Source organism: Microchirus variegatus (genome assembly GCF_963457635.1).
Source record: "Microchirus variegatus genome assembly, chromosome: 17".
NCBI classification, from domain to species: domain Eukaryota; kingdom Metazoa; phylum Chordata; class Actinopteri; order Pleuronectiformes; family Soleidae; genus Microchirus; species Microchirus variegatus.
Window position 1 is genome coordinate 24,039,902 of NC_139818.1, and position 27,604 is coordinate 24,067,505.

At 36.2% G+C, this 27,604-nt stretch overlaps 1 protein-coding gene across 1 annotated transcript; it reads left to right on the plus strand.

The window, feature by feature from the left end:
• Nucleotides 1–4,593: 4,593 nt before the first annotated feature.
• Nucleotides 4,594–12,452, plus strand: cbx7b (chromobox homolog 7b; the record flags this gene model as incomplete). The annotated part of the gene is made up of 7 exons (XM_083903778.1): nucleotides 4,594–4,662; nucleotides 9,551–9,594; nucleotides 10,439–10,504; nucleotides 10,919–10,985; nucleotides 11,168–11,455; nucleotides 11,725–11,803; nucleotides 12,283–12,452. The coding sequence occupies 7 exons, from the start codon at nucleotides 4,594–4,596 to the stop codon at nucleotides 12,450–12,452; spliced, it is 783 nt and encodes a 260-aa protein (XP_083759904.1).
• Nucleotides 12,453–27,604: the final 15,152 nt, after the last annotated feature.

Genomic DNA, 27,604 nt, shown 5'->3' on the forward strand with positions numbered 1-27,604 from the left:
CCATCTGTGCGTTCACCTCCGTCCTTCTCTTCTTTCACCAAAGCGTGCCCCCCATCCCCCCCCCTTTGACTCCTCCTCTGTGATATTTAACGCCTCCAACGTTCTATTTCACCCTTTTTTCAGACACTTTTTCCGGTACAGACTGAGCCTGCAATCAGCAGAGGCTGTGCTGTCACAACAGTTTTATAAGGCAACAAAGCAATGCAACACCCAGGCCAAGCACTCCCTCTGGTGGAGGTTTTGCCTCATTACCCCCCCTCCCCTCCGTCTATTTCTTGCGGTTTCCAAATGGTGACTACATTATTCTTCCCAGGCCAAAAAAGACAAGTCAAATACTCTAATAATTTGTGCTGTACATGTTTTTCAGGCATATTCTAATCGGACAAAGTCATGATTTATCAAATTGTAAAAAAAGAATGGTTTAGAAAGCATGAGTCATCATCTTCACACATGGATTGGTCACCAGACCTTAACCCTACACTCTTGGAAATAAAAGTGCTCAGTAGAACCATATAAGGTTCTTCGGCTTGTCCTCATAGGAGAATCCTTTTTGGCCCTTTTTGGAGGGTTCCGCCAAGAACCCTTTTAAAACCCTTTATTCAGGAAAGTGGGTTTTAAAGGGTCATCTGGATCAAAATGGTTCTTACTGGAACCATTAGTGTTAACAAGAACCCTTGAAACCCTTTTTTCAGAAGCAAATGGTTCCAGGTAGAACCTTAGCCCTTGTAGAAGGACCCTTTTGGAACCCTTATATCTAAGAGTGTATTGGTCGTCTTAGTGACAACATATTCAAACTCCCATCGTAAACACAAGATCTCGGTGAAAAATGAATGTAACTGTGGATTGAAATAATCCCACAGAGCTAGAGAACGTTTAGGGTGTAAAAGGAAATGAAATGCGGTCGTGATCCTCGAGTACATTTATACTGTGTTTGTAAAACCTTTCAATCAAAAAGCAATAGTTCAAGGCTTAGTAGAAAAAAAAAGACGTAATTCCATCAGCAGATTGAGTTATCGTCCATAAACGGGAACAAAATTCTCCGTAAAATCGACGTCGCGATCCGATAATCGTGACCCGAAACTAGCGATCGGTCGTGGAAGTTTAAATAAATCATTTAAACGTCGTCGGTTTGTTTTGCAATCGAAGGGGTGTCGCCCTCTGGTGGCTGCTCAGTTTATTGCTACTCCTGTGTTTTTTTTTCTTTTTTTTCTTTTTTGTTATGTACAGTCAGTCTACGGATGCAGCCTTGCAGTCAATTCTCCCGCTACATGGTCCTGGCACAGAACGCGGATGAGGTATATGTTTTCGCCGACGTTTGTTTGTCTGTCTGTAAGATAACTGGAAAAGTCGCGGACGGATTTGGCTGAAATTTTCAGCAATGGGACCCAAAACAAGTGATTACATTTTGGGCGTGATTCCGTAGACGCTATCACCATTTTTATCACCATTTTTTTGGGGGGAGTCTTTTGTTTTTCCATTGTTGGCGATAGAACCTTTTTTCTTTTTCTCTCGCTCTAGTGAGGTTCCGAGCGAGCAGAGTCCATACTGAACTGTAGCTCAGTTAAAAAGTCTTAAAACTTGGGTTAAAGGTGCATTATGTCATAAATCATAAAATCCTCCTAATATGTCACAGAGACTCAGGAATAATGTTCATATAACAAACTGAACTCACCAACAACAACAGTACAGACAAAATATTTACATTAAAAAAAATATTTTGCAGACTGCAAATCATGTTTATGTTTTGAAATCATGTTTTTGGCATGTGGCGCCACCTACCGCCGCCTACCAATCATTGCAGTCAGTAGAGTCTCAGATGCTGAGCAACCACGGGTTGCCAGTTACGTCAGAAAACGAAACCTGAAAGACCTCGGTATTTTGAATTTGAATGTAGTAACCGTTTTTGGCCACATTCTTACATATGGCGCCTTTAATCTCCCACTATTTAGCAAAGGAAATGTCTAAAAATCTTGATATAAGCCCACTTGTAATGGAAAACCATCCAAACCGTGTAGTGTGGAGGCGAGTCGTGCCGGGACCGTGTAGTGGAAAAGCGGCAGTAGCTCAGTAGTTAGGTAATTAGTAGGTGGTAACTAATTGACTTAATCTGCTGATGAGAACCATTTCACCCTTCAAAACTTTCAAAAACACAGTAAACAAACGTTTAACTCTGTCGTATCACTCGCTTGTTTACAACCACCAAGTATAATATTGGACACACGCACGAGAGATGAGACTTAATTTCATCCTTCTTTTTTTTTTTCGTCCACCGCTGTTTCCCTCTGTAGCACAAGAGCTCATCTGAAGCAGAGCTCCTCCTCCTCCTCCTCCTCCTCCTCCTCCTCCTCCTCCTCCTCCTCCTCCTCTTAAACATCTCTGATCAAACCTGCCAAATCCAGCTCTGACAGGACGTCACAGTCTGTCTCACTACAGTCCACAGTGATCAGTGAAGTTTTTTTTTTTTTTTTTTCGCTTTGTTGTCGTTTGCGTAAAGGGAAGCTGTCGGTGTGAGAGACGGTTCAGTGCGACTGAGTATTAGATGTTTAAAAAAAGGAAGATCATGAATAAGAATAAGCGGAAAGACGAGTGAAAGTTGACGGACGTGAGTCGCGTCGGTCGTCGTTCAGTGGAAAGCGTCGACGTCGCGGTTCTCGTGGGATCAGATTTGTATCTAAGTAAGTGTTGTGTGTTCACGACAATGTTGGCCTTAACTTGTTTACATTAGAGAAGAAATGATATATATATATGTGTGTGCGTGTGTGTGTTGCTCTGAACGATTAAGAGAGGCTGTGCCGTTCGATGCCATTTCAGGAGATTTATTCCAAAGCACCTAAAGTTTAGAGGAGAAGCAGCTGACGCTCAAACCCCAGATTAGCTCATAATCTCTTGCTGATGTTCCCACTTTGCGCAGCCAAGGACTTTATGTTATTTGAATGATTTTTTTTATAAAGATGATATCATTTTTTTTTTTTAAATGGTGCATGCCTTCTTGTTATTATTGTTATTATTTTGAAAGGAAACTGTATGATTGCAGTCCGTTGTGCAGACGTTCAGTGAATCATGGACAGGGTTGAGGTCATTACTCGTGTCTCACAAGTGCATTCAACTTTTATTTTCATGTTTTTTTTGCCATGACAATCTGTTCGGCTCTTCTTCTTTAAATGGAATCTTGATTGTCTCTGTATTTTTTTTTCTTTTTTTCTATTTTTTTTTTGCATATAAAAGAATAAAAAAGCTTATAATGGCACTTTATGTATAAGACGCTGTGTGTGTGTGTGTGTGTGTGTGTGTTCACTGCACTTATTGCTTCTACATGCAAAGAAACTTTTTGTGTCAAACTGTGTAAAGTATTTAAGAGTACAACACAATGTACATTTGTTACTAGACTGATAATGACGTAGAATTCTGACTTTTGTCTTCAATGTTCTGGCTTTTTTCCCTCAATATTCTGAATTTAATCTCAGAATTCAGATATTTTTTTCTCTGACTTTAATCTCAGAATTCTTATTTTTATTCTCTGACTTTAATCTCAGAATATTTACTTTTATTCTCTGACTTTAATCTCAGAATTCTTACTTTTATTCTCTGACTTTAATCTCAGAATATTTACTTTTATTCTCTGACTTTAATCTCAGAATTCTTACTTTTATTCTCTGATTATAATCTCAGAATTCTGACTTTTTCCCTCAATATTCTGACTTTAATCTCAGAATTCAGATATTTTTTTCTCTGACTTTAATCTTATAATTCTGACTTTAATCTCAGAGTTCGATTTTTTTTCTCTGATTTTTAATCTCAGAATTCTGACTTTTGTTCTCTGACTATAATCTCAGAATTCTGACTTTTTTTTCTCTCACTATAATCTCAGAATTCTGACTTTTTTTTTCGCTGACTATAATCTCAGAATTCTTACTTTTATTCTCTGATTATAATCTCAGAATTGTGACTTTTAATCTCTGACTATAATCTCAGAATTGTGACTTTTAATCTCTGACTTTAATCTCCGAATTCTGACTAATTTTCTCTGATTATAATCTCAAACTTCAGCCTTTTTTTCTCTCTGACTTTAATCTCAGAATCCATGCTGTTTTATTTAAAATAAACACAAAAGACCCTAATCCTCTTCCCTTGGCTGAGAATAATCTTGACGTGTTATTTTTATGCCCTCTTCTCCAGGTCAGAGGTCAGGGGTCATGTCCTTTGGGGCCCCTCCCCTCTCTCGTGAACAGCCCCCCCCCCCCTCTCCCTTATGATGAAGCTGCTGCCGGTGGCGCGCGTCCACTCACCGGGAGCGCGTTCTCGGCGGCGGGCGCGCGCGTTAGCGGTGTGCAGCAGATGTGTCGCAGATTTTTGTGAAGTCACCGGACGCGCGCGCAGAAAGATCCAGCACAGAGCAGCGTGTTTGCATACACGAGCTCCTGAAGTGCGCGAGGAGGAGAGAGGGAGACGAGAAGAAGAAGAAAAAGAAGAAGAAGAAGAAGAAGAAAAAGAACAACAATAATAATAATAATAATAAGAAGAAGAAGCCCGGGGGAGAGACGCTGTCATCCCCCGCTGAATGTTAGCACAGTGTCCGCATCTGAAAGCTCAGAGATGGAGCTGTCAGCGATCGGAGAGCAAGTGTTCGCCGTGGAATCGATCGTCAAGAAAAGAGTTCGGAAGGTAAACACTGACGTGTGTGCGCGTGCGTGTGTGTGTCCGTGTGTGTGTGTGTGTGTGCGTGACAGTGGAGGAGGAGGATACTACTTCTAAATCCACTACATTACAACAACAACAACAACATGGCTATAGAGAGTGGTGTAGTACTGGAATAGGTGTGTACTATTACACTGATGATGAGTAATATCAGGTAGTAAGAATATTCCATTAATAAGTGACAATAATGTCATGTTATCTGTCAGGTAATAGCATGATAACAATGATAATAAGACTATTAGTGTTTACATAATATCACATTAATGTTATTTTGATTATCCAGGTCATGACAATTCTAACATAAGATAAGATAATATCACAGTAATATCATGTTATTATGGTAATAATAGTAATAGTAGGGTATTAATAAGGAGAGAATATCATTGCAATGCCATGTTATTTACAATCTCCAAATAATAACATGACAATATCAATAACAACACTGTTTTAATACAGAGATTATATCACTGTAATGCAATGTTATTGCCATTAGCCAGGTAATAAAAATGGTAATAATATAAATACGGTGTTATTTAAAATGTCCAAGTAATAACATGGACGTAGTGTTGTGTTAATACAGAGATTATATCACTGTAAAACAATGTTATTGACATTAGCCAGGTAATGAAATGGTAATAATAGTAACACTGTATTAATAAGGAGAGAATATCGCAGTAGTACAATGTTATTTCCGATATCCAGGTCATAACATGCAAATATCATAGAAACAGTGTGTTAATACAGAGATTATATCACTGTAATACAATGTTATGTAATGTTGACATTAGCCAGGTAATGAAATGGTAATAATAGTAACTAAATTGTATTAATAAGGAGAGAATATTGCAGTAATACAATATTATTTCCAATATCCAGGTCATAGCAATAGCGTGTTAATGAGGATATATTATTCAAACTAATAGTTTGTAAATAACAATGGACAAACTACAGTGTTTACACTTAACATCAGCCAATGTCTTGGTAATAAATAGAATAATGATAGCTTGGTAATCAGTAGAAAGTATTTTTGATACAAAGTAATGTCCAGATAATTGATTTTAATGAGAGTTACTGTAAGTTAATAATGACCACGTGTGTTGTTATTGTGCTGCTGCAGGTGAACGTGTGATATGTTGTGTTTATTTGAGTCTACGTATAAAAACAATGATCCAGTCAATGCAGAATTTCTACATTTAATAACGTCGAGACTGTTTGTGCTTGAATAAAACGGTCTGTTTGATTTTGTTCCTCTTGCCTCTGGCCCCCAAACTTCCTCGAAAAATACCTCGAGTGATAACAAAAGTTTGGCTTCAGACTGAAAAACCGTGGTCGGCTTTTGATATTTACTCAGTAACAGAACGTCCAGTGTTTCTGAGTCTGGAGTCTTCCTGTTTTCAGCAAAAGAGCAGAAAGTGGAGCCAATCCAAATTAAGTGGAACGCATGAAGACAGAAATGAGAATTACTTTCTTTCTCCCTTTCTGTGAATGTTTTTATTACTAACATTAACTTATTTTAATCATATCTGACTTTATTGGGTTTTGTTTTTGTTCTCTTAAACTAGGAACCACCACAAATGCCATATAGCGAGTGTATGAAATACAGCATAAATATACAGTAAGATGCTATGATATCTTAAAAATCAGGAGAAAAAAACACATCATAGACTTAATCTGGTGTGTAAATTTTTATTCTGGGTTACATTAGGTTATACTTTACAAATTCAGTGTGAAAACCTCATAGAACCACACTTAAAACAGTGTTTTTGGGGACTTCACTGTCAAAATGAGGGACATGTTTACGTTTTGTACAACAACCAAACTTATTATTATTAACTGCTGTAACCACTTGTGTTATATATTAATATAATTCACTGATTATCTACATTTAAATAAAAAAAAGAGTACTATTTTGGTGCCAGCACTAAGGTCCTGATTCACCTCACACACACACACACACACACACACAGATGGAGTAACCATCACGTTTAAGGAATCTTCCAACTTGGATATTAATTCACATTGTTTGGTGAGTGAAATAAAAAATTTTTTTATTTTCCTCTTAATGTCACGTTTTAATGTTGACATTCCACGGTGTGTTGCCGTAACGTTGCTAACGCTAGCGAAGTTGCTAACGCTAGCCAACCTAACACGCACACAAGTCATTTAAATCTCAACATTCGCCTACAAAGATTATAAGGTCTAAGGTCTTCTCTATAGTACATTTTGTACATTTGTTGACAAATATTTTGCCGAAGCTTTTTATGTGTGTGTTTACCTGTATTCTGCCACAGCGGTTGTGGCAGAATACCGCAAAGCAACATTAGCAGCTTTGCCAACGTTAGCGATTTAGCGATTTAGCTAACGTTAGCAAAGCTGCTAATGTTGCTTTGCGGTTTGTTTATCGGTGTAATATTATTGATTGTGTTCGTTAGTTCGTTTTATTTTCTAAACGTACAGCTCTGGAGATGGTGTAAGAACGCGTATATGATCACGATCATTTAAATAATTCAATTTTGAAAACTAATTTGTGCGTGAACTTTGAGAGGGGGGGGGGAAACAAATCAAATCCCTTGTTTTCTTCGATTCAAAATATGCTAATGTGGATTTAAATGATGCTACGTGACACGTTTATTTCAAGTCACGTCGTGATTTGTCCCTTAATACGTCATCAAATTTGGCAACGGGATCAGAGTGTCCTTTGATACGTCATCAAATTCATATGATCTGAGTGTCCTTTGATACGTCATCGCGTCCATATAAAGCGCTAGTCCAACTGCCAGCTGCAAACTGCTGCAGGTCACTTTCTGCAGAACTCTGCACGAATTGAGAAGAGAGAGAAAAGATCGTTTTATTGCTCATACTGTATTTTATTTTTTATTTTTTTTCGTGCCAAGTGTGTGTTTTTTTTGTTTTTTACTCTGCACTTGACAATCGACTCACAAGCTTGAACCTGCGAAGATGCTGTGTGTTCATTACAAGTTTTTCTCCAAACTCAACTACAACACAGTCAAGTTCGAGGGGCTGCACATCACTCTCAACCAGCTCAGGAGGCAGATAATGGTGCAGGAGCGGCTCGGCGCCACGCGATGTGACCTGCGGATCACGGATGCACAGTCTCGACAGGAATACACAGATGGTGAAGCCCACGTCCCGATATACTCGTCTGTGACAGTGCAACGCGTTCCAGTTGTTGGATTGAAATCGGCTGGCAGGGCGCCTAAGATTGTCGATCCACGCAGCGAGCGTTGTTGCGCGCCGTCTTCTGCAGCCGCCGATTCTTCGCTCGCTAAACTTCTCACGACTGCTGACATTTGTAATGCAAATGCATCGGACGAGGACAAGATTGCAGCCATGATGCATCAGTCCAGCTCACTATATGGCTCTACGTATCACTCCCAGACGTCAGTTCGACCTCCACCTGCCAACTACACCTGCTTTCGCTGTCTAAAACCGGGTCACTACATTCAACATTGTCCCATGCTGATGGTCCAGTGTCAGAGTGGAGACAAGGCTCCTAAGTCTGTGAAGACCAGTAAGGGGATTCCTCGCAGCTTCATGGTGAAAGTGGAGTCAGGAACCAAAGGGGCCATGTTAACCAACACTGGAGAGTATATGATACCTGCCATAAATGCAGAAGTGTACGCACGAGAGAAGAAGAAGACGCCTACTCCCTGTGCTCCGCCCAGTGCTCCACTGCCATCACAGAAGGTCAGTTCACATCCAGCTCCTCAAGAACTGCTCTGTCCAATCTGCAGCGATTTAATAAGAGACGCCGTCATCACGCCGTGCTGCAGATACAGTTACTGCCATGGATGCATCCGAGCTGCACTGTTGCGCTCACAGAAGCAAACCTGCTTCACGTGCAGGAAGTCGCACGTCTCGCCCGATCACCTCATCCCCAACAGGTTCCTTCGACTGGCTGTGGATGACTTCAAGACCATCACGGGGTCCAACACCACCACCACCACCACCACCACCACACGCAAGCAGGTGCAGCATGCAGAGGAGCCGGCGCCTCGGAGCTCTCAGCAGTCCATCAGTCGACCGGGCGACGCCAACGCGCCGAGCCGTCAACGTGGAAGTCGCTCGTCTGTGGACGGTAGGAAGAGGATGAGAGACGAGGACCGCGCTTTACCACAAGGTCCTTGTGGAAAGCTGAGGAGGATTCATGTGCTTGGTGGCAGCGTCCTCCCACACACACACCTTTCTTACCGGCGTCCGCGCCACAGACTCCTACTCAGAACAAACTGAGTAATGTAACCTCTTTACATGAAAACCATATATATATATATTTTTGAATGCTTTATAGATATGTACATTTTTAAATGAAGATGAATAGTAAATAAATATTTCCGTCTTCCTCTGTGTTTTTTTTTTCCTAAAGGTACAGTTAGGTTATTTCACAGTTTTGTTTTCTTTCTAGCAAAATGTAAACATGATGTCACTCATACATAGGGTTAAGATAGTGTAGATTTTAACAGGTGTAGATTGTGTTTCTTTCACATACACACACACACACACACACCGACACGAGGAACAAAGGAAAGGAAACGACAAATAAGAAGAAAGAAAGGATGAACGATCTCCAGCTTCATCTTTCATAATTAATCCTCTCCATAATTTCTACTTCCTGACTTCCTCCAGCTGAGCAGATATAGAGTTTACTATGTGAAATTTTGACCAAAATCTAAATCATTTCATCTCTGAATTTGAATCTGGTGTTTGGTCACATCAGCTGGTAACGTCGAGGTTTATTTTGAGGATGTATGAATGTTTTGATGTGTGTGTTTATGCGTGTGGTAGAAACCACTGTGTCACTGTGATAGAACCTAATGAAACTCTAATGTCTCCGCAGGGAAATGTGGAGTATCTGCTGAAGTGGAAAGGATGGCCTCCAAAGTAAGTAACATCAGTGGTGAGAGGAATGGATTATATAGTTAATTATAAGTGTTGGATTGTGATGTGAATATGTACACTTTACTGGCCACTTTATTAGGTACAGTGGTGGGCGTGAACACCTGCTTCATGGTTTGAAATGCTGTAAGACAGTGTTTATTTGAGTTACTGTCATTGTTATGGCGTTTTCACCCATAGCATTAATACTAGAGTTGGTCACGCGTGAACATTTTCTGAAACCAACAACCATGCCACGTTCAAAGTCACTTAAATCACATTTCTTCCTCATTGTGATGCTCAGTTTGACCTCCAACAGGTCGCCTCGACCTTGTCTACGCGCACCGAGTTGCCTCCGTGTAATTTGACCAATTAGGATTAACAAGCAGTTGAACTGGTGTGCTGAAGAAAGTGGCGAGTGTGAGTGTGTATGAAGCATTTAGGGCTGAACAACTTAGGTAAAACATTTAATAGCTATTTTCTGACTTGGCAGAGTCCCTGACACCATCAAAATATTAACTACTATAGGATAAAAACGTGCGTGTTATGACCGAAACCAAACATTATAATTTACTCTTGGTGAATATGTTCTCTTTTAATTAGTCACATGTGTTGTCAAAAGAAGAAAATGTTGAAAAATGTTTATAATGAAGTTGTTTTGTTATGTTCACAGACCCAACAATATTCAATTTAATTCAATTTAATTTCATAGATGAAACGCACTTAATCAGGTTTATCTATTATCTAAATAGTCGGCAGCCCTAACAATCAAATATAGATAAATAAATTATTCAGACCTTACTGTTTTATACCGGCATGAATTCATCTACGGTTTTCTTTTGTGTTGCAGATACAGCACATGGGAACCAGAGGAACACATCCTGGACCAGCGGCTGGTGCAGGCCTACGAAGAGAAGTAAGTATCAGCTCAGTGTGTCACATGAACAGCAGCCTGAAGACTTGATTCACAGTGGAGAACGAGCGCAGGATTCTTTGAGCATTATATTCATCATTAAAGACTCAGCAGATCCAGATCCAAGACCGGTCTGCTGCTGCTGCTGCTGTTCCCAGCATGTGGCCTTGGACGGTGGACTGAGATTAGAGAAAAGTTGTGCAAAGAGAATCTCTATAACAATCTCCAAATGTGGTCTGTTATTCGATACTGAGCTGCCGCTTTCACACAAAAACACAACTCCTATATATATATTTAAATAAGGTGCAAATGGATGGGAACTGCTGTTAAAAGTTAAAACTCTTGGTTCATCACCATCATAGTTACCCAGACGTTCATGTTGACGTTCTTCATAAAGTGTTTTTTCTCTTTTCCCAGAGAGCAGAGAGACAGAGCTCTGAGTCACAGGAGGAAAGGATCCAAAGGCAAAAGACTCCATTTGCAGGTAAAATGTAGACTTTAACAATCAGAATAATTGTCATAGTTATTGATAAGTTGTCCGTCCATATGTACTTAGGAATAAAGGAATAAATACATTGATATTTGCCTTAGTGTTGCTGCATTGTGCCACATTCTGCGTCTATATAATTTATTGGAACAATAACAGATGCATTTTTTTCCACCCAGGACTCCGTCTACACCATGGATCTCCGCAGCGCTCACAAGACACCGGAGACGCCGCCGCCTCGGCTGCGTCTCTCCCTGACGCGCTCGCGGGTCTCGGAGGACGAGGACGAGTCGTACGACTACGAGGACAACAACGACGAGGAGGAGGAGGAGGAGGACGACGACGAACAACAGTGTCACAGGAGCAAATCCAGGAGGCCGCGGTTCAGGTACTTTGACTCAAATCCTCCGAGTCCAACGCTGGAAGACTGGGAAGGTCTGGAGGAGGAGGAGGAGGAGGAAGAGGAGGAGGAAGAGGAGGAAAAGGAAGAGGAGGAAAAGGAAGAGGAGGAAAGGAAAGAGGAGGAGACAGTCAAGGCTGAAAAGGAGACGACGGGAGACTTCTTTAATGGTGAGTGTGTCAGTTGAGGCTAAATCTGCCCAATGTCTGATTTTGAAAAATGCAAGGAAGTGGGCTGAGAGCTGAGGGAGGGAGAGTTTGTATATATATCTGTGGATCTGAAGAGTGTGGCTTGTTTTGCTTTGGAGTGTTGCATGCTGGGATTGAATGACATCAGCTAGCAGAGTGCTATATAGTAGAGGTGGGCACTAGTTTAACGCATGACGCTGTTTCCATGAGGACTGACCGGAAGAGCAGTTAGCGCCATTAGCTGTGGTAGCTCATTTAGCGCCGGTTAGCGCGCCTACAGTGGAACTGGAGCGGTCTGTTTATTAAAGGAAAAGAGCAGCGCTACAAATAACCAGCGTACCTGTGTAACTGCGTATGTGTGCCTCTGTTTTTAAAGTTTAGCGTTACTTTAGAGACTCATTTTAACAATCGGGAGTCACGTAAACATGACGTCACGTGCATCTTTTTTCCAGTCAGTCGTCATGGAAACGGCGTTGTGTGTTAACGCGCGTTAACGTTGACGCTGTTACGCATTAATGTGCTCACCACTACTATATAGTTTAGCGGCTCTCAAAGCAGAGATAATCTGTTCAGATCATTGCACCAATGCTATCATAATAAACAGTGGAGCTAACGGTTAGCATGTTTGCCTCACAACAGTAAGGGTCCTCAGGTTAGAACCCTGCTCAGTCCCACGTCCTGTCTGTGTTTCTGTCCCCCCCTTCAGGACAAGAGAGGACAGACACGTGGTGCGGCGTCACTGCGCCAGAGGAGCCGGGCGACGCGTGGAGACCCGCCCTTTGTCCGGGAGAGGTGACCGTCACGGACGTCACCCTCAACGCCCTCACAGTGACTTTCAGAGAGTCGAGAATGGCCAGTGGCTTCTTCAGAGGCTGAAGGTCGTGATGAAGAGATGAGAGGGGTCGGGGGGGTTGACAGCGTTAGCTCTGCAGCGAAGGCTCTGGACTGTGTTTTAAACCGTGGTCAAGGCGGCAACGTTGGCGTTCGTGTTTTTCTTCTTTGCAATCACTTTCTTTGTCAGTCGGGGGTCGGTGGTTTTTCGTTTACATGCACAGAGTCACATGGACGTGAGGTGAACTCCAGGTAGAGTTAGCTGTAGGTTGAGCTGAGCTGTTCCACGTAACAACGGGGCATTAGATCTTTATCAATATTAGCGGCTTTTAACAGAGACAAAAGGAAATGTTAGCAATTAGCACTTGGCTAATTAATTATTGCACTTTTTGGCACTGAGAACCAAAATATGAGCAGGTTCTGGTCCAATTATGGCTGAGTTTTTATTTTCTCCTCGTGTCTCTTTGGGTTTTCTCCAGCTTCCTCCCACAGTCCAGAGACTTTGCTTTGGTTGTTGTGACCTGTCCTGAGTGTAACCTGCTTGGATAAATGGATGGAGTAACTTGAAATCCCCTTAAAAACAGTCATTAAGTGAGTTTTTGAATCAGTTTTCTCACACCTACCTTATATTTTCTCTTCTGTTACGAGTCCTTTGTTTGTTTTTTGTGTGTGCGTCTTTGTGAGGAAAGAAAACGTACAACAATTAGGGTGTGAGGACATTTTGTCACCTCCTTTTAAAGAGCTTTTTGAGGGTTAAGACTTGCTTTTAGTGTGTGTGTTTCATCACTGAAGAGTTTCAAGTCCTCTGTGCATGTAAACGTGACCCTGCCGTATCTCTGTACTTCAGTCAGAACTGGACTCCGTATAAAACATAACGTACACATGTAACCTACAGTGAGTAACGATGCTGAGTGTTGTAGCCGTAAAAAAACCCGTGAAAACACAAGACACACCTGACTGCATGCTTCTGTCCTCCAGTGCAACCGCAGCGCAATTAATCTGTGAAACGAATCATCGCCGAACTAGAAACTTAGACAAACACTCGACGCGTGCGGTTGAAACGCGTCGTTATCTTCAGTTCATCCGTTCATCGTGGGGACGTCTTTCTAGGGTTAGACCTGCAGTTTTAAATCAGTTCAATCTGAGATTACCAGATTAAAGTTGTCACAGTTTTCCTTAACCCTCTCAACAAGACTCAGTGTTAACAGTATTTACATTTAAAATCGTTCTTAAAAGTGACATTTTTACCTCCAATCTGACATGTTTTGCATAATTATTTTTATCAAACAGAAGTATTCATATGTAGGGCTGCAATAATTAAATGATGTTAATAGACTATTAGATTAATTACCAAGTAATTCAGCCTCTCAAACTGAATATTTCCTGGTTTATTTTAGTTTTCTTTGACGATAAATGGTGATAAATGATAGCTTTTGCTTCGTGGAGTAATTTTAAGGACCAATAACAATCATGAAAACTATCTTTAAGTTGCAGCCCTGTATCTTCGACGTGTCGTCGCGTCTGCGGAATCGTCCCACGGCGGCGTCTCATTGGTCCGTGTGTCGTTGGTCCCACGCCGTGTGGTCAACGAGTGTCTCATGAGATCCGAGAACTGTCTGAGTGTTTCATAATGAAACTGCAGGGAATGGAAGTGCCTGATGTTGAAGTAATTCTGTTGTTGTTGTTGTTGGCTGTGGAGCTAATGTCTCTCTCTCTCCCTCTCTCTTTCTCACACTCACACTCAGCATTGACCTCCGTTCATTAGGACAGCCTAACCGTCATCAGACGCTCCTCAGAATTAAGGTTCTGCCTCATTAGGACCATGTTTTGAGTCTTCATACTGGTCCGGACCAGGTCAGAGTTCAGGCTAAAAGAGGTCCTAAAGAGGTAACAAATACAAGAAAACACACACACAAATATATATTCTCGTACAGGGTTCTTAGTGAGTGTTAACAAAAACCTGCTAAAATGTCCTCACAAGGATGCGTTTGTATCATAATGTGTCCTCACAGACTACTACACACACATTCTTGTACAGTGTTCTTAGTGTGGACACTCATAGATGTAATGCATTCCCTCAGCCCTCACTCTAACCTTAACCACAACCACAATTCAAACCTTAGCACTAAACACACACTTATTGACCCAGCTTTTGTTTTTGGTTTCTTAACACAAGACTGATGTCATTAAGACTTGAAATATGAGGCAGAGAGAACGCAGCAGCAGCAGCAGCAGGAAGACACATGTATTTTTTTAATCCTTATTTTTGTACGTTGACCTGAATGTATAATTTATTCTTTAAACGAACCTGTTTATCTGAATTTTGATACAGTTTGTGATAACCACTGAGCTCATGCCATTAACGCATTGTCACGACGACGACGCCCGGCGTCTAATGAACGCTTGTGCTGCTTCCATCGTCCGCCGAGCGAATAACCTTGCACTTTATCGTGACGTGAACCCGCACATGAATCTTGCTCCAGTCTTACACCGTGTATATTTCTATGTTCATACTGAAAATAAATGTGGCTCATGTTTAACATCCTCTCTGTCTGACTTGGGTCTGTGTGCACAGTATCTGATGAGGTTTGTGTGTCGGGATTGTCGAGATCACGCTCGTCAACGGGGTGAGTAGAGTATTTATAGAGTTTATAGAGTATACATTTTTCGTCCACAATCTGACCATTTTTTTGAACGAACAAATTTGGTCCAAAATTTGACAAAAACATCATACTATACTATGTCGTCCAAAATCGAAAAAAAACCAATTTAATTCTTTTTTAGCCCAGAATGTGACCTCAATGTCATACTACACTATTTCGTCCACAATCTAACCATTTTTTTGAAAAAACTAATTTGGTCCAAAATTTGACAAAAACGTCATACTTTACTATGTCGTCCAAAATCGGATAATTTTTTTGAAATTTTCTTTTTTCAGCCCAAAATGTGACAAAACGTCATACTATACTATGTTGTCGACCTCAATGTCATACTAAACTATTTTGTGCAAAATCTGACCATTTTTTTTGAAAAAACAAATTTGGTCCAAAATTTGACAAAAACATCATACTATACTGTCGTCCAAAATCGAAAAAAAAAAATTAAATTCTTTTTTAGCCCAGAATGTGACCTCAATGTCATACTACACTATTTCGTCCACAATCTAACCATTTTTTTGAAAAAACTAATTTGGTCCAAAATTTGACAAAAACGTCATAGTATACTATGTCGTCCAAAATCGAAAAAAAAAATGGAAATTCTTTTTTTAGCCCAGAATGTGACAAAACGTCATACTATACTATGTCATCGACCTCAATGTCATACTACACTATTTCGTGCAAAATCTGACCATTTTTTTGAAAAAACAAATTTGGTCCAAAATTGACAAAAACATCATACTATACTATGTGGTCCAAAATCGGAAAAGAAAATTGAAATTTCTTTGTTAGCCCAAAATGTGACAAAACGTCATACTATACTATGTCGTCAACCTCAATGTCATACTACACTATTTAGTCCACAATCTGACCATTTTTTTGAAAAAAAAAAATTTGGTCCAAAATTTGACAAAAACGTCATACTATACTATGTCGTCCAAAATCGAAAAAAAAAATGGAAATTCTTTTTTTAGCCCAGAATGTGACAAAACGTCATACTATACTATGTCATCGACCTCAATGTCATACTACACTATTTCGTGCAAAATCTGACCATTTTTTTGAAAAAACAAATTTGGTCCAAAATTGACAAAAACATCATACTATACTATGTGGTCCAAAATCGGAAAAGAAAATTGAAATTTCTTTTTTAGCCCAAAATCTGACAAAACGTCATACTATACTATGTCGTCGAGCTCAATGTCATACTATACTATTTTGTGCAAAATCTGACCATTTTTTTGAAATGTTCTTTTTTAGCCCAAAATGTGACAAAACGTCATACTATATTATGTCATTGACCTCAATGTCATACTACACTATTTCGTGCAAAATCTGACCATTTTTTTGAAAAAACAAATTTGGTCCAAAATTTGACAAAAACATCATACTATACTATGTCGTCCAAAATCTGATAATTTTTTGAAATGTTATTTTTAGCCCAAAATGTGACATAACGTCATACTATATTATGTCATCGACCTCAATGTCATACTACACTATTTCGTCCACAATCTGACCATTTTTTTGAAAAAACAAATTTGGTCCAAAATTGACAAAAACATCATACTCTACTATGTCGTCCAAAATCGGAAAAGAAAATTGAAATTTCTTTTTTAGCCCAGAATGTGACAAAACATCATACCATTCTATGTCATCGACCTCAATATCATACTACACTATTTCGTCCACAATCTGACCATTTTTTTGAAAAAACAAATTTGGTCCAAAATTTGACCAAAACGTCATACTATACGATGTCGTCCAAAATCGGAAAAGAAAATTGAAATTTCTTTTTTAGCCCAGAATGTGACAAAACATCATACTATACTATGTCGTCGAGCTCAATGTCATATTATACTATTTTGTGCAAAATCTGACCATTTTTTTTGAAAAAACAAATTTGGTCCAAAATTTGACAAAAACGTCATACTATACTATGTCGTCCAAAATCGGAAAAGAAAATTGAAATTTCTTTTTTAGCCCAGAATGTGACAAAACATCATACTATACTATGTCGTCGAGCTCAATGTCATATTATACTATTTTGTGCAAAATCTGACCATTTTTTTTGAAAAAACAAATTTGGTCCAAAATTTGACAAAAACATCATACTATACTGTCGTCCAAAATCGGAAAAGAAAATTGAAATTTCTTTTTTAGCCCAGAATGTGACCTCAATGTCATACTACACTATTTCGTGCAAAATCTGACCATTTTTTTGAAAAAACAAATTTGGTCCAAAATTTGACAAAAACATCATACTATACTATGTCGTCCAAAATCTGATAATTTTTTGAAATGTTATTTTTAGCCCAAAATGTGACATAACGTCATACTATATTATGTCATCGACCTCAATGTCATACTACACTATTTCGTCCACAATCTGACCATTTTTTTGAAAAAACAAATTTGGTCCAAAATTGACAAAAACATCATACTCTACTATGTCGTCCAAAATCGGAAAAGAAAATTGAAATTTCTTTTTTAGCCCAGAATGTGACAAAACATCATACTATACTATGTCGTCGAGCTCAATATCATACTACACTATTTCGTCCACAATCTGACCATTTTTTTGAAAAAACAAATTTGGTCCAAAATTTGACCAAAACGTCATACTATACTATGTCGTCCAAAATCGGAAAAGAAAATTGAAATTTCTTTTTTAGCCCAGAATGTGACCTCAATGTCATACTACACTATTTCGTGCAAAATCTGACCATTTTTTTGAAAAAACAAATTTGGTCCAAAATTTGACAAAAACATCATACTATACTTTGTCGTCCAAAATCTGATAATTTTTTGAAATGTTATTTTTAGCCCAAAATGTGACATAACGTCATACTATATTATGTCATCGACCTCAATGTCATACTACACTATTTCGTCCACAATCTGACCATTTTTTTGAAAAAACAAATTTGGTCCAAAATTGACAAAAACATCATACTCTACTATGTCGTCCAAAATCGGAAAAGAAAATTGAAATTTCTTTTTTAGCCCAGAATGTGACAAAACATCATACCATTCTATGTCATCGACCTCAATATCATACTACACTATTTCGTCCACAATCTGACCATTTTTTTGAAAAAACAAATTTGGTCCAAAATTTGACCAAAACGTCATACTATACTATGTCGTCCAAAATCGGAAAAGAAAATTGAAATTTCTTTTTTAGCCCAGAATGTGACAAAACATCATACTATACTATGTCGTCGAGCTCAATGTCATATTATACTATTTTGTGCAAAATCTGACCATTTTTTTTGAAAAAACAAATTTGGTCCAAAATTTGACAAAAACGTCATACTATACTATGTCGTCCAAAATCGGAAAAGAAAATTGAAATTTCTTTTTTAGCCCAGAATGTGACAAAACATCATACTATACTATGTCGTCGAGCCCAATGTCATATTATACTATTTTGTGCAAAATCTGACCATTTTTTTTGAAAAAACAAATTTGGTCCAAAATTTGACAAAAACGTCATACTTTACTATGTCGTCCAAAATCGGATAATTTTTTTGAAATTTTCTTTTTTCAGCCCAAAATGTGACAAAACGTCATACTATACTATGTTGTCGACCTCAATGTCATACTAAACTATTTTGTGCAAAATCTGACCATTTTTTTTGAAAAAACAAATTTGGTCCAAAATTTGACAAAAACATCATACTATACTGTCGTCCAAAATCGAAAAAAAAAAATTAAATTCTTTTTTAGCCCAGAATGTGACCTCAATGTCATACTACACTATTTCGTCCACAATCTAACCATTTTTTTGAAAAAACTAATTTGGTCCAAAATTTGACAAAAACGTCATAGTATACTATGTCGTCCAAAATCTGATACATTTTTTTGAAATTTTATTTTTTAGCCCAAAATGTGACAAAACGTCATACTATACTATGTCGTCAACCTCAATGTCATACTACACTATTTAGTCCACAATCTGACCATTTTTTTGAAAAAAAAAATTTGGTCCAAAATTTGACAAAAACGTCATACTATACTATGTGGTCCAAAATCGGAAAAGAAAATTGAAATTTTTTTTTAGCCCAGAATGTGACAAAACGTCATACTATATTATGTCATTGACCTCAATGTCATACTACACTATTTCGTGCAAAATCTGACAATTTTTTTGAAAAAACAAATTTGGTCCAAAATTTGACAAAAACATCATACAATACTATGTGGTCCAAAATCGGAAAAGAAAATTGAAATTTCTTTTTTAGCCCAGAATGTGACAAAACGTCATACTATACTATGTCGTCGACCTCAATGTCATACTACACTACTTCGTGCAAAATCTGACCATTTTTTTGAAAAAACAAATTTGGTCCAAAATTGACAAAAACATCATACTATACTATGTCGTCCAAAATTGGAAAAAAATATTGAAACTTTTTATTTAGCCCAAAATGTGACAAAACGTCATACTATACTATGTCGTCCAAAATCGGGAAAAAAATGTGAAATTCTTTTTTTAGCCCAGAATGTGACAAAACGTCATACTATACTATGTCGTCGAGCTCAATGTCATATTATACTATTTTGTGCAAAATCTGACCATTTTTTTTGAAAAAACAAATTTGGTCCAAAATTTGACAAAAACATCATACTATACTATGTCGTCCAAAATCAGAAATTTTATAGAATTTTTTTTTAGCCCCAATATGTGACAAAACGTCCTACTATACTATGTCGTCGACCTCAATGTCATACTACACTATTTGGTCTAAAATCTGACAATTTTTTTGAAAAAACATTTTGGTCCAAAATTTGACAAAAACAACATACTATACTATGTCGTCCAAAATGGGATTTTTTTTTGTAATTTTTTTTTTTAGCCCAAAATGTGACAAAATGTCCTACTATACTATGTCATCGACCTCAATATCATACTACACTATTTCGTCCACAATCTGACCATTTTTTTGAAAAAACAAATTTGGTCCAAAATTTGACCAAAACGTCATACTATACTATGTCGTCCAAAATCGGAAAAGAAAATTGAAATTTCTTTTTTAGCCCAGAATGTGACAAAACATCATACTATACTATGTCGTCGAGCTCAATGTCATATTATACTATTTTGTGCAAAATCTGACCATTTTTTTTGAAAAAACAAATTTGGTCCAAAATTTGACAAAAACGTCATACTATACTATGTCGTCCAAAATCGGAAAAGAAAATTGAAATTTCTTTTTTAGCCCAGAATGTGACAAAACATCATACTATACTATGTCGTCGAGCTCAATGTCATATTATACTATTTTGTGCAAAATCTGACCATTTTTTTTGAAAAAACAAATTTGGTCCAAAATTTGACAAAAACATCATACTATACTGTCGTCCAAAATCGAAAAAAAAAAATTAAATTCTTTTTTAGCCCAGAATGTGACCTCAATGTCATACTACACTATTTCGTCCACAATCTAACCATTTTTTTGAAAAAACTAATTTGGTCCAAAATTTGACAAAAACGTCATAGTATACTATGTCGTCCAAAATCTGATACATTTTTTTGAAATTTTATTTTTTAGCCCAAAATGTGACAAAACGTCATACTATACTATGTCGTCAACCTCAATGTCATACTACACTATTTAGTCCACAATCTGACCATTTTTTTGAAAAAAAAAATTTGGTCCAAAATTTGACAAAAACGTCATACTATACTATGTCGTCCAAAATCGGAAAAGAAAATTGAATTTTTTTTTTAGCCCAGAATGTGACAAAACGTCATACTATATTATGTCATTGACCTCAATGTCATACTACACTATTTCGTGCAAAATCTGACAATTTTTTTGAAAAAACAAATTTGGTCCAAAATTTGACAAAAACATCATACAATACTATGTGGTCCAAAATCGGAAAAGAAAATTGAAATTTCTTTTTTAGCCCAGAATGTGACAAAACGTCATACTATACTATGTCGTCGACCTCAATGTCATACTACACTACTTCGTGCAAAATCTGACCATTTTTTTGAAAAAACAAATTTGGTCCAAAATTGACAAAAACATCATACTATACTATGTCGTCCAAAATTGGAAAAAAATATTGAAACTTTTTATTTAGCCCAAAATGTGACAAAACGTCATACTATACTATGTCGTCCAAAATCGGAAAAAAAATGTGAAATTCTTTTTTTAGCCCAGAATGTGACAAAACGTCATACTATACTATGTCGTCGAGCTCAATGTCATATTATACTATTTTGTGCAAAATCTGACCATTTTTTTTGAAAAAACAAATTTGGTCCAAAATTTGACAAAAACATCATACTATACTATGTCGTCCAAAATCAGAAATTTTATAGAATTTTTTTTTAGCCCCAATATGTGACAAAACGTCCTACTATACTATGTCGTCGACCTCAATGTCATACTACACTATTTGGTCTAAAATCTGACAATTTTTTTGAAAAAACATTTTGGTCCAAAATTTGACAAAAACAACATACTATACTATGTCGTCCAAAATGGGATTTTTTTTTGTAATTTTTTTTTTTAGCCCAAAATGTGACAAAATGTCCTACTATACTATGTTGTCGACCTCAATGTCATACTACACTATTTGGTCCAAAATCTGACCATTTTTTTGAAAAAAAGAATTTGGTCCAAAATTTGACAAAAACGACATACTATACTATGTCGTCCAAAATCAGAATTTTTATAGAATTTTTTTTTTAGCCCCAAATTGTGACAAAACGTCCTACTATACTATGTTGTCGACCTCAATGTCATACTACACTATTTGGTCCAAAATCTGACCATTTTTTTGAAAAAAAGAATTTGGTCAAAAATTTGACAAAAACGACATACTATATACTATGTCGTTCTAAATCAGAAATTTTCTAGAATTTTTTTTTTAGCCCCAAATTGTGACAAAACGTCCTACTATACTATGTTGTCGACCTCAATGTCATACTACACTATTTGGTCCAAAATCTGACCATTTTTTTGAAAAAAAGAATTTGGTCCAAAATTTGACAAAAACGACATACTATACTATGTCGTCCAAAATCAGAAATTTTATAGAATTTTTTTTTTAGCCCCAATATGTGACAAAACGTCCTACTATACTATGTCGTCGACCTCAATGTCATACTACACTATTTGGTCCAAAATCTGACCATTTTTTTGAAAAAAAGAATTTGGTCCAAAATTTGACAAAAACGACATGCTATACTATGTCGTCCAAAATCAGAAATTTTATAGAATTTTTTTTTAGCCCCAATATGTGACAAAACGTCCTACTATACTATGTCGTCGACCTCAATGTCATACTACACTATTTGGTCTAAAATCTGACAATTTTTTTGAAAAAAACATTTTGGTCCAAAATTTGACAAAAACGACATACTATACTATGTCGTCCAAAATGGGAAATTTTTTTGTAATTTTTTTTTTAGCCCAAGATGTGACAAAACGTCCTACTATACTATGTTGTCGACCTCAATGTCATACTACACTATTTGGTCTAATATCTGACCATTTTTTTGAAAAAAAGAATTTGGACCAAAATTTGACAAAAACGACATACTATACTATGTCGTCCAAAATCAGAAATTTTTTTGTAATTTTTTTTTTAGCCCCAAATTGTGACAAAACGTCCTACTATACTATGTTGTCGACCTCAATGTCATACTACACTATTTGGTCCAAAATCTGACCATTTTTTTGAAAAAAAGAATTTGGTCCAAAATTTGACAAAAACGACATACTTTACTATGTCGTCCAAAATCGGACAATTAAAAAAATAATAAAAAATGTGTCCAGAATGTGACCAAAACGTCATGCTATACTATGTCGTTTACCTCAATGTCATACTACACTATTTGGTCCAAAATCTGACCATTTTTTTGAAAAAAAGAATTTGGACCAAAATGTGACAAAAACGACATACTATACTATGTCGTCCAAAATCAGAAATTTTATTGAAATTTTTTTTTTTAGCCCAAAATGTGACCAAAACGTCATACTATACTATGTCTTAGACCTCAATGTCATACTACACTATTTGGTCTAATATCTAACCATTTTTTGAAAAAAAGAATTTGGACCAAAATTTGACAAAAACGACATACTATACTATGTCGTCCAAAATGGGAAATTTTTTTGTAATTTTTTTTTTTAGCCCAAAATGTGACAAAACGTCCTACTATACTATGTTGTCGACCTCAATGTCATACTACACTATTTGGTCTAATATCTGACCATTTTTTTGAAAAAAAGAATTTGGTCCAAAATTTGACAAAAACGACATACTATACTATGTCGTCCAAAATCTGAAAGTTTATTGAAATTTTTTTTTTGGCCCAAAATGTGACAAAACGTCCTGCTATACTATGTCGTCGACCTCAATGTCATACTACACTATTTGGTCTAAAATCTGACAATTTTTTTGAAAAAACAAATTTGGTCCAAAATTGACAAAAACGACATACTATACAATGTCGTCCAAAATGATAATTTTTTTTTTTAGCCCAAAATGTGACAAAACGTCATACTATACTATGTTGTCGACCTCAATGTCATACTACAGTATTTGGTCTAAAATCTGACCATATTTTTGAAAAAAAGAATTTGGACCAAAATTTGACAAAAACGACATACTATACTATGTCGTCCAAAATCTGAAAGTTTATTGAAATTTTTTTTTTTGGCCCAAAATGTGACAAAACGTCCTGCTATACTATGTCGTCGACCTCAATGTCATACTACACTATTTGGTCTAAAATCTGACAATTTTTTTGAAAAAAACATTTTGGTCCAAAATTTGACAAAAACGACATACTATACTATGTCGTCCAAAATCAGAAATTTTATTGAAATTTTTTTTTTTAGCCCAAAATGTGACCAAAACGTCATACTATACTATGTCTTCGACCTCAATGTCATACTACACTATTTGGTCTAATATCTGACCATTTTTTTGAAAAAAAGAATTTGGACCAAAATTTGACAAAAACGACATACTATACTATGTCGTCCAAAATCAGAAATTTTCTAGAATTTTTTTTTTAGCCCCAAATTGTGACAAAACGTCCTACTATACTATGTTGTCGACCTCAATGTCATACTACACTATTTGGTCTAAAATCTGACAATTTTTTTGAAAAAAAGAATTTGGACCAAAATTTGACAAAAACGACATACTATACTATGTCGTCCAAAATCTGAAATTTTATTGAAATTTTATTTTTTGGCCCAAAATGTGACAAAACGTCATACTATACTATGTCGTCGACCTCAATGTCATACTACACTATTTGGTCCAAAATCTGACCGTTTTTTTGAAAAAAAGAATTTGGACCAAAATTTGACAAAAACGACATACTATACTATGTCCTCCAAAATCAGAAATTTTTTTGTAATTTTTTTTTAGCCCCAAATTGTGACAAAACGTCCTACTATACTATGTCGTCGACCTCAATGTCATACTACACTATTTGGTCCAAAATCTGACCATTTTTTTGAAAAAAAGAATTTGGTCCAAAATTTGACAAAAACAACATACTATACTATGTCGTCCAAAATGGGAAATGTTTTTGTAATTTTTTTTTTTAGCCCAAAATGTGACAAAACGTCCTACTATACTGTTGTCGACCTCAATGTCATACTACACTATTTGGTCTAATATCTGACCATTTTTTTGAAAAAAAGAATTTGGTCCAAAATTTGACAAAAACGACATACTATACTATGTCGTCCAAAATCTGAAAGTTTATTGAAATTTTTTTTTTTGGCCCAAAATGTGACAAAACGTCCTACTATACTATGTCGTCGACCTCAATGTCATACTACACTATTTGGTCTAATATCTGACCACTTTTTTGAAAAAAAGAATTTGGACCAAAATTTGACAAAAACGACATACTATACTATGTCGTCCAAAATCAGAAATTTTTTTGTAATTTTTTTTTAGCCCCAAATTGTGACAAAACGTCCTACTATACTATGTTGTCGACCTCAATGTCATACTACACTATTTGGTCCAAAATCTGACCATTTTTTTGAAAAAAAGAATTTGGTCCAAAATTTGACAAAAACGACATACTTTACTATGTCGTCCAAAATCGGACAATTAAAAAAATAATAAAAAATGTGTCCAGAATGTGACCAAAACGTCATGCTATACTATGTCGTTTACCTCAATGTCATACTACACTATTTGGTCCAAAATCTGACCATTTTTTTGAAAAAAAGAATTTGGTCCAAAATTTGACAAAAACGACATACTATACTATGTCGTCCAAAATCAGAAATTTTATAGAATTTTTTTTTTAGCCCCAAATTGTGTCAAAACGTCCTACTATACTTTGTTGTCGAACTCAATGTCATACTACACTATTTGGTCCAAAATCTGACCATTTTTTTGAAAAAAAGAATTTGGTCCAAAATTTGACAAAAACGACATACTATACTATGTCGTCCAAAATGATAATTTTTTTTGTAATTTTTTTTTTTAGCCCAAAATGTGACAAAACGTCATACTATACTATGTTGTCGACCTCAATGTCATACTACAGTATTTGGTCTAAAATCTGACCATATTTTTGAAAAAAAGAATTTGGACCAAAATTTGACAAAAACGACATACTATACTATGTCGTCCAAAATCTGAAAGTTTATTGAAATTTTTTTTTTTGGCCCAAAATGTGACAAAACGTCCTGCTATACTATGTCGTCGACCTCAATGTCATACTACACTATTTGGTCTAAAATCTGACAATTTTTTTGAAAAAAACATTTTGGTCCAAAATTTGACAAAAACGACATACTATACTATGTCGTCCAAAATGGGAATTTTTTTTGTAATTTTTTTTTTTTGGCCCAAAATGTGACAAAACGTCCTACTATACTATGTTGTCGACCTCAATGTCATACTACACTATTTGGTCTAATATCTGACCATTTTTTTGAAAAAAAGAATTTGGACCAAAATGTGACAAAAACGACATACTATACTATGTCGTCCAAAATCAGAAATTTTATTGAAATTTTTTTTTTTAGCCCAAAATGTGACCAAAACGTCATACTATACTATGTCTTAGACCTCAATGTCATACTACACTATTTGGTCTAATATCTAACCATTTTTTGAAAAAAAGAATTTGGACCAAAATTTGACAAAAACGACATACTATACTATGTCGTCCAAAATCAGAAATTTTCTAGAATTTTTTTTTTAGCCCCAAATTGTGACAAAACGTCCTACTATACTATGTTGTCGACCTCAATGTCATACTACACTATTTGGTCTAAAATCTGACAATTTTTTTGAAAAAAAGAATTTGGACCAAAATTTGACAAAAACGACATACTATACTATGTCGTCCAAAATCTGAAATCTTATTGAAATTTTTTTTTTTGCCCCAAAATGTGACAAAACGTCCTACTATACTATGTCGTCGACCTCAATGTCATACTACACTATTTGGTCTAATATCTGACCATTTTTTTGAAAAAAAGAATTTGGTCCAAAATTTGACAAAAACGACATACTATACTATGTCGTCCAAAATCTGAAAGTTTATTGAAATTTTTTTTTTTGGCCCAAAATGTGACAAAACGTCCTGCTATACTATGTCGTCGACCTCAATGTCATACTACACTATTTGGTCTAAAATCTGACAATTTTTTTGAAAAAACAAATTTGGTCCAAAATTGACAAAAACGACATACTATACTATGTCGTCCAAAATGATAATTTTTTTTGTAATTTTTTTTTTTAGCCCAAAATGTGACAAAACGTCATACTATACTATGTTGTCGACCTCAATGTCATACTACAGTATTTGGTCTAAAATCTGACCATATTTTTGAAAAAAAGAATTTGGACCAAAATTTGACAAAAACGACATACTATACTATGTTGTCCAAAATCTGAAAGTTCATTGAAATTTTTTTTTTGGCCCAAAATGTGACAAAACGTCCTGCTATACTATGTCGTCGACCTCAATGTCATACTACACTATTTGGTCTAAAATCTGACAATTTTTTTGAAAAAAACATTTTGGTCCAAAATTTGACAAAAACGACATACTATACTATGTCGTCCAAAATCAGAAATTTTATTGAAATTTTTTTTTTTAGCCCAAAATGTGACCAAAACGTCATACTATACTATGTCTTCGACCTCAATGTCATACTACACTATTTGGTCTAATATCTGACCATTTTTTTGAAAAAAAGAATTTGGACCAAAATTTGACAAAAACGACATACTATACTATGTCGTCCAAAATCAGAAATTTTATAGAATTTTTTTTTTAGCCCCAATATGTTTCAAAACGTCCTACTATACTATGTCGTCGACCTCAATGTCATACTACACTATTTGGTCTAAAATCTGACAATTTTTTTGAAAAAAACATTTTGGTCCAAAATTTGACAAAAACGACATACTATACTATGTCGTCCAAAATGGGAATTTTTTTTGTAATTTTTTTTTTTAGCCCAAAATGTGACAAAACGTCCTACTATACTATGTTGTCGACCTCAATGTCATACT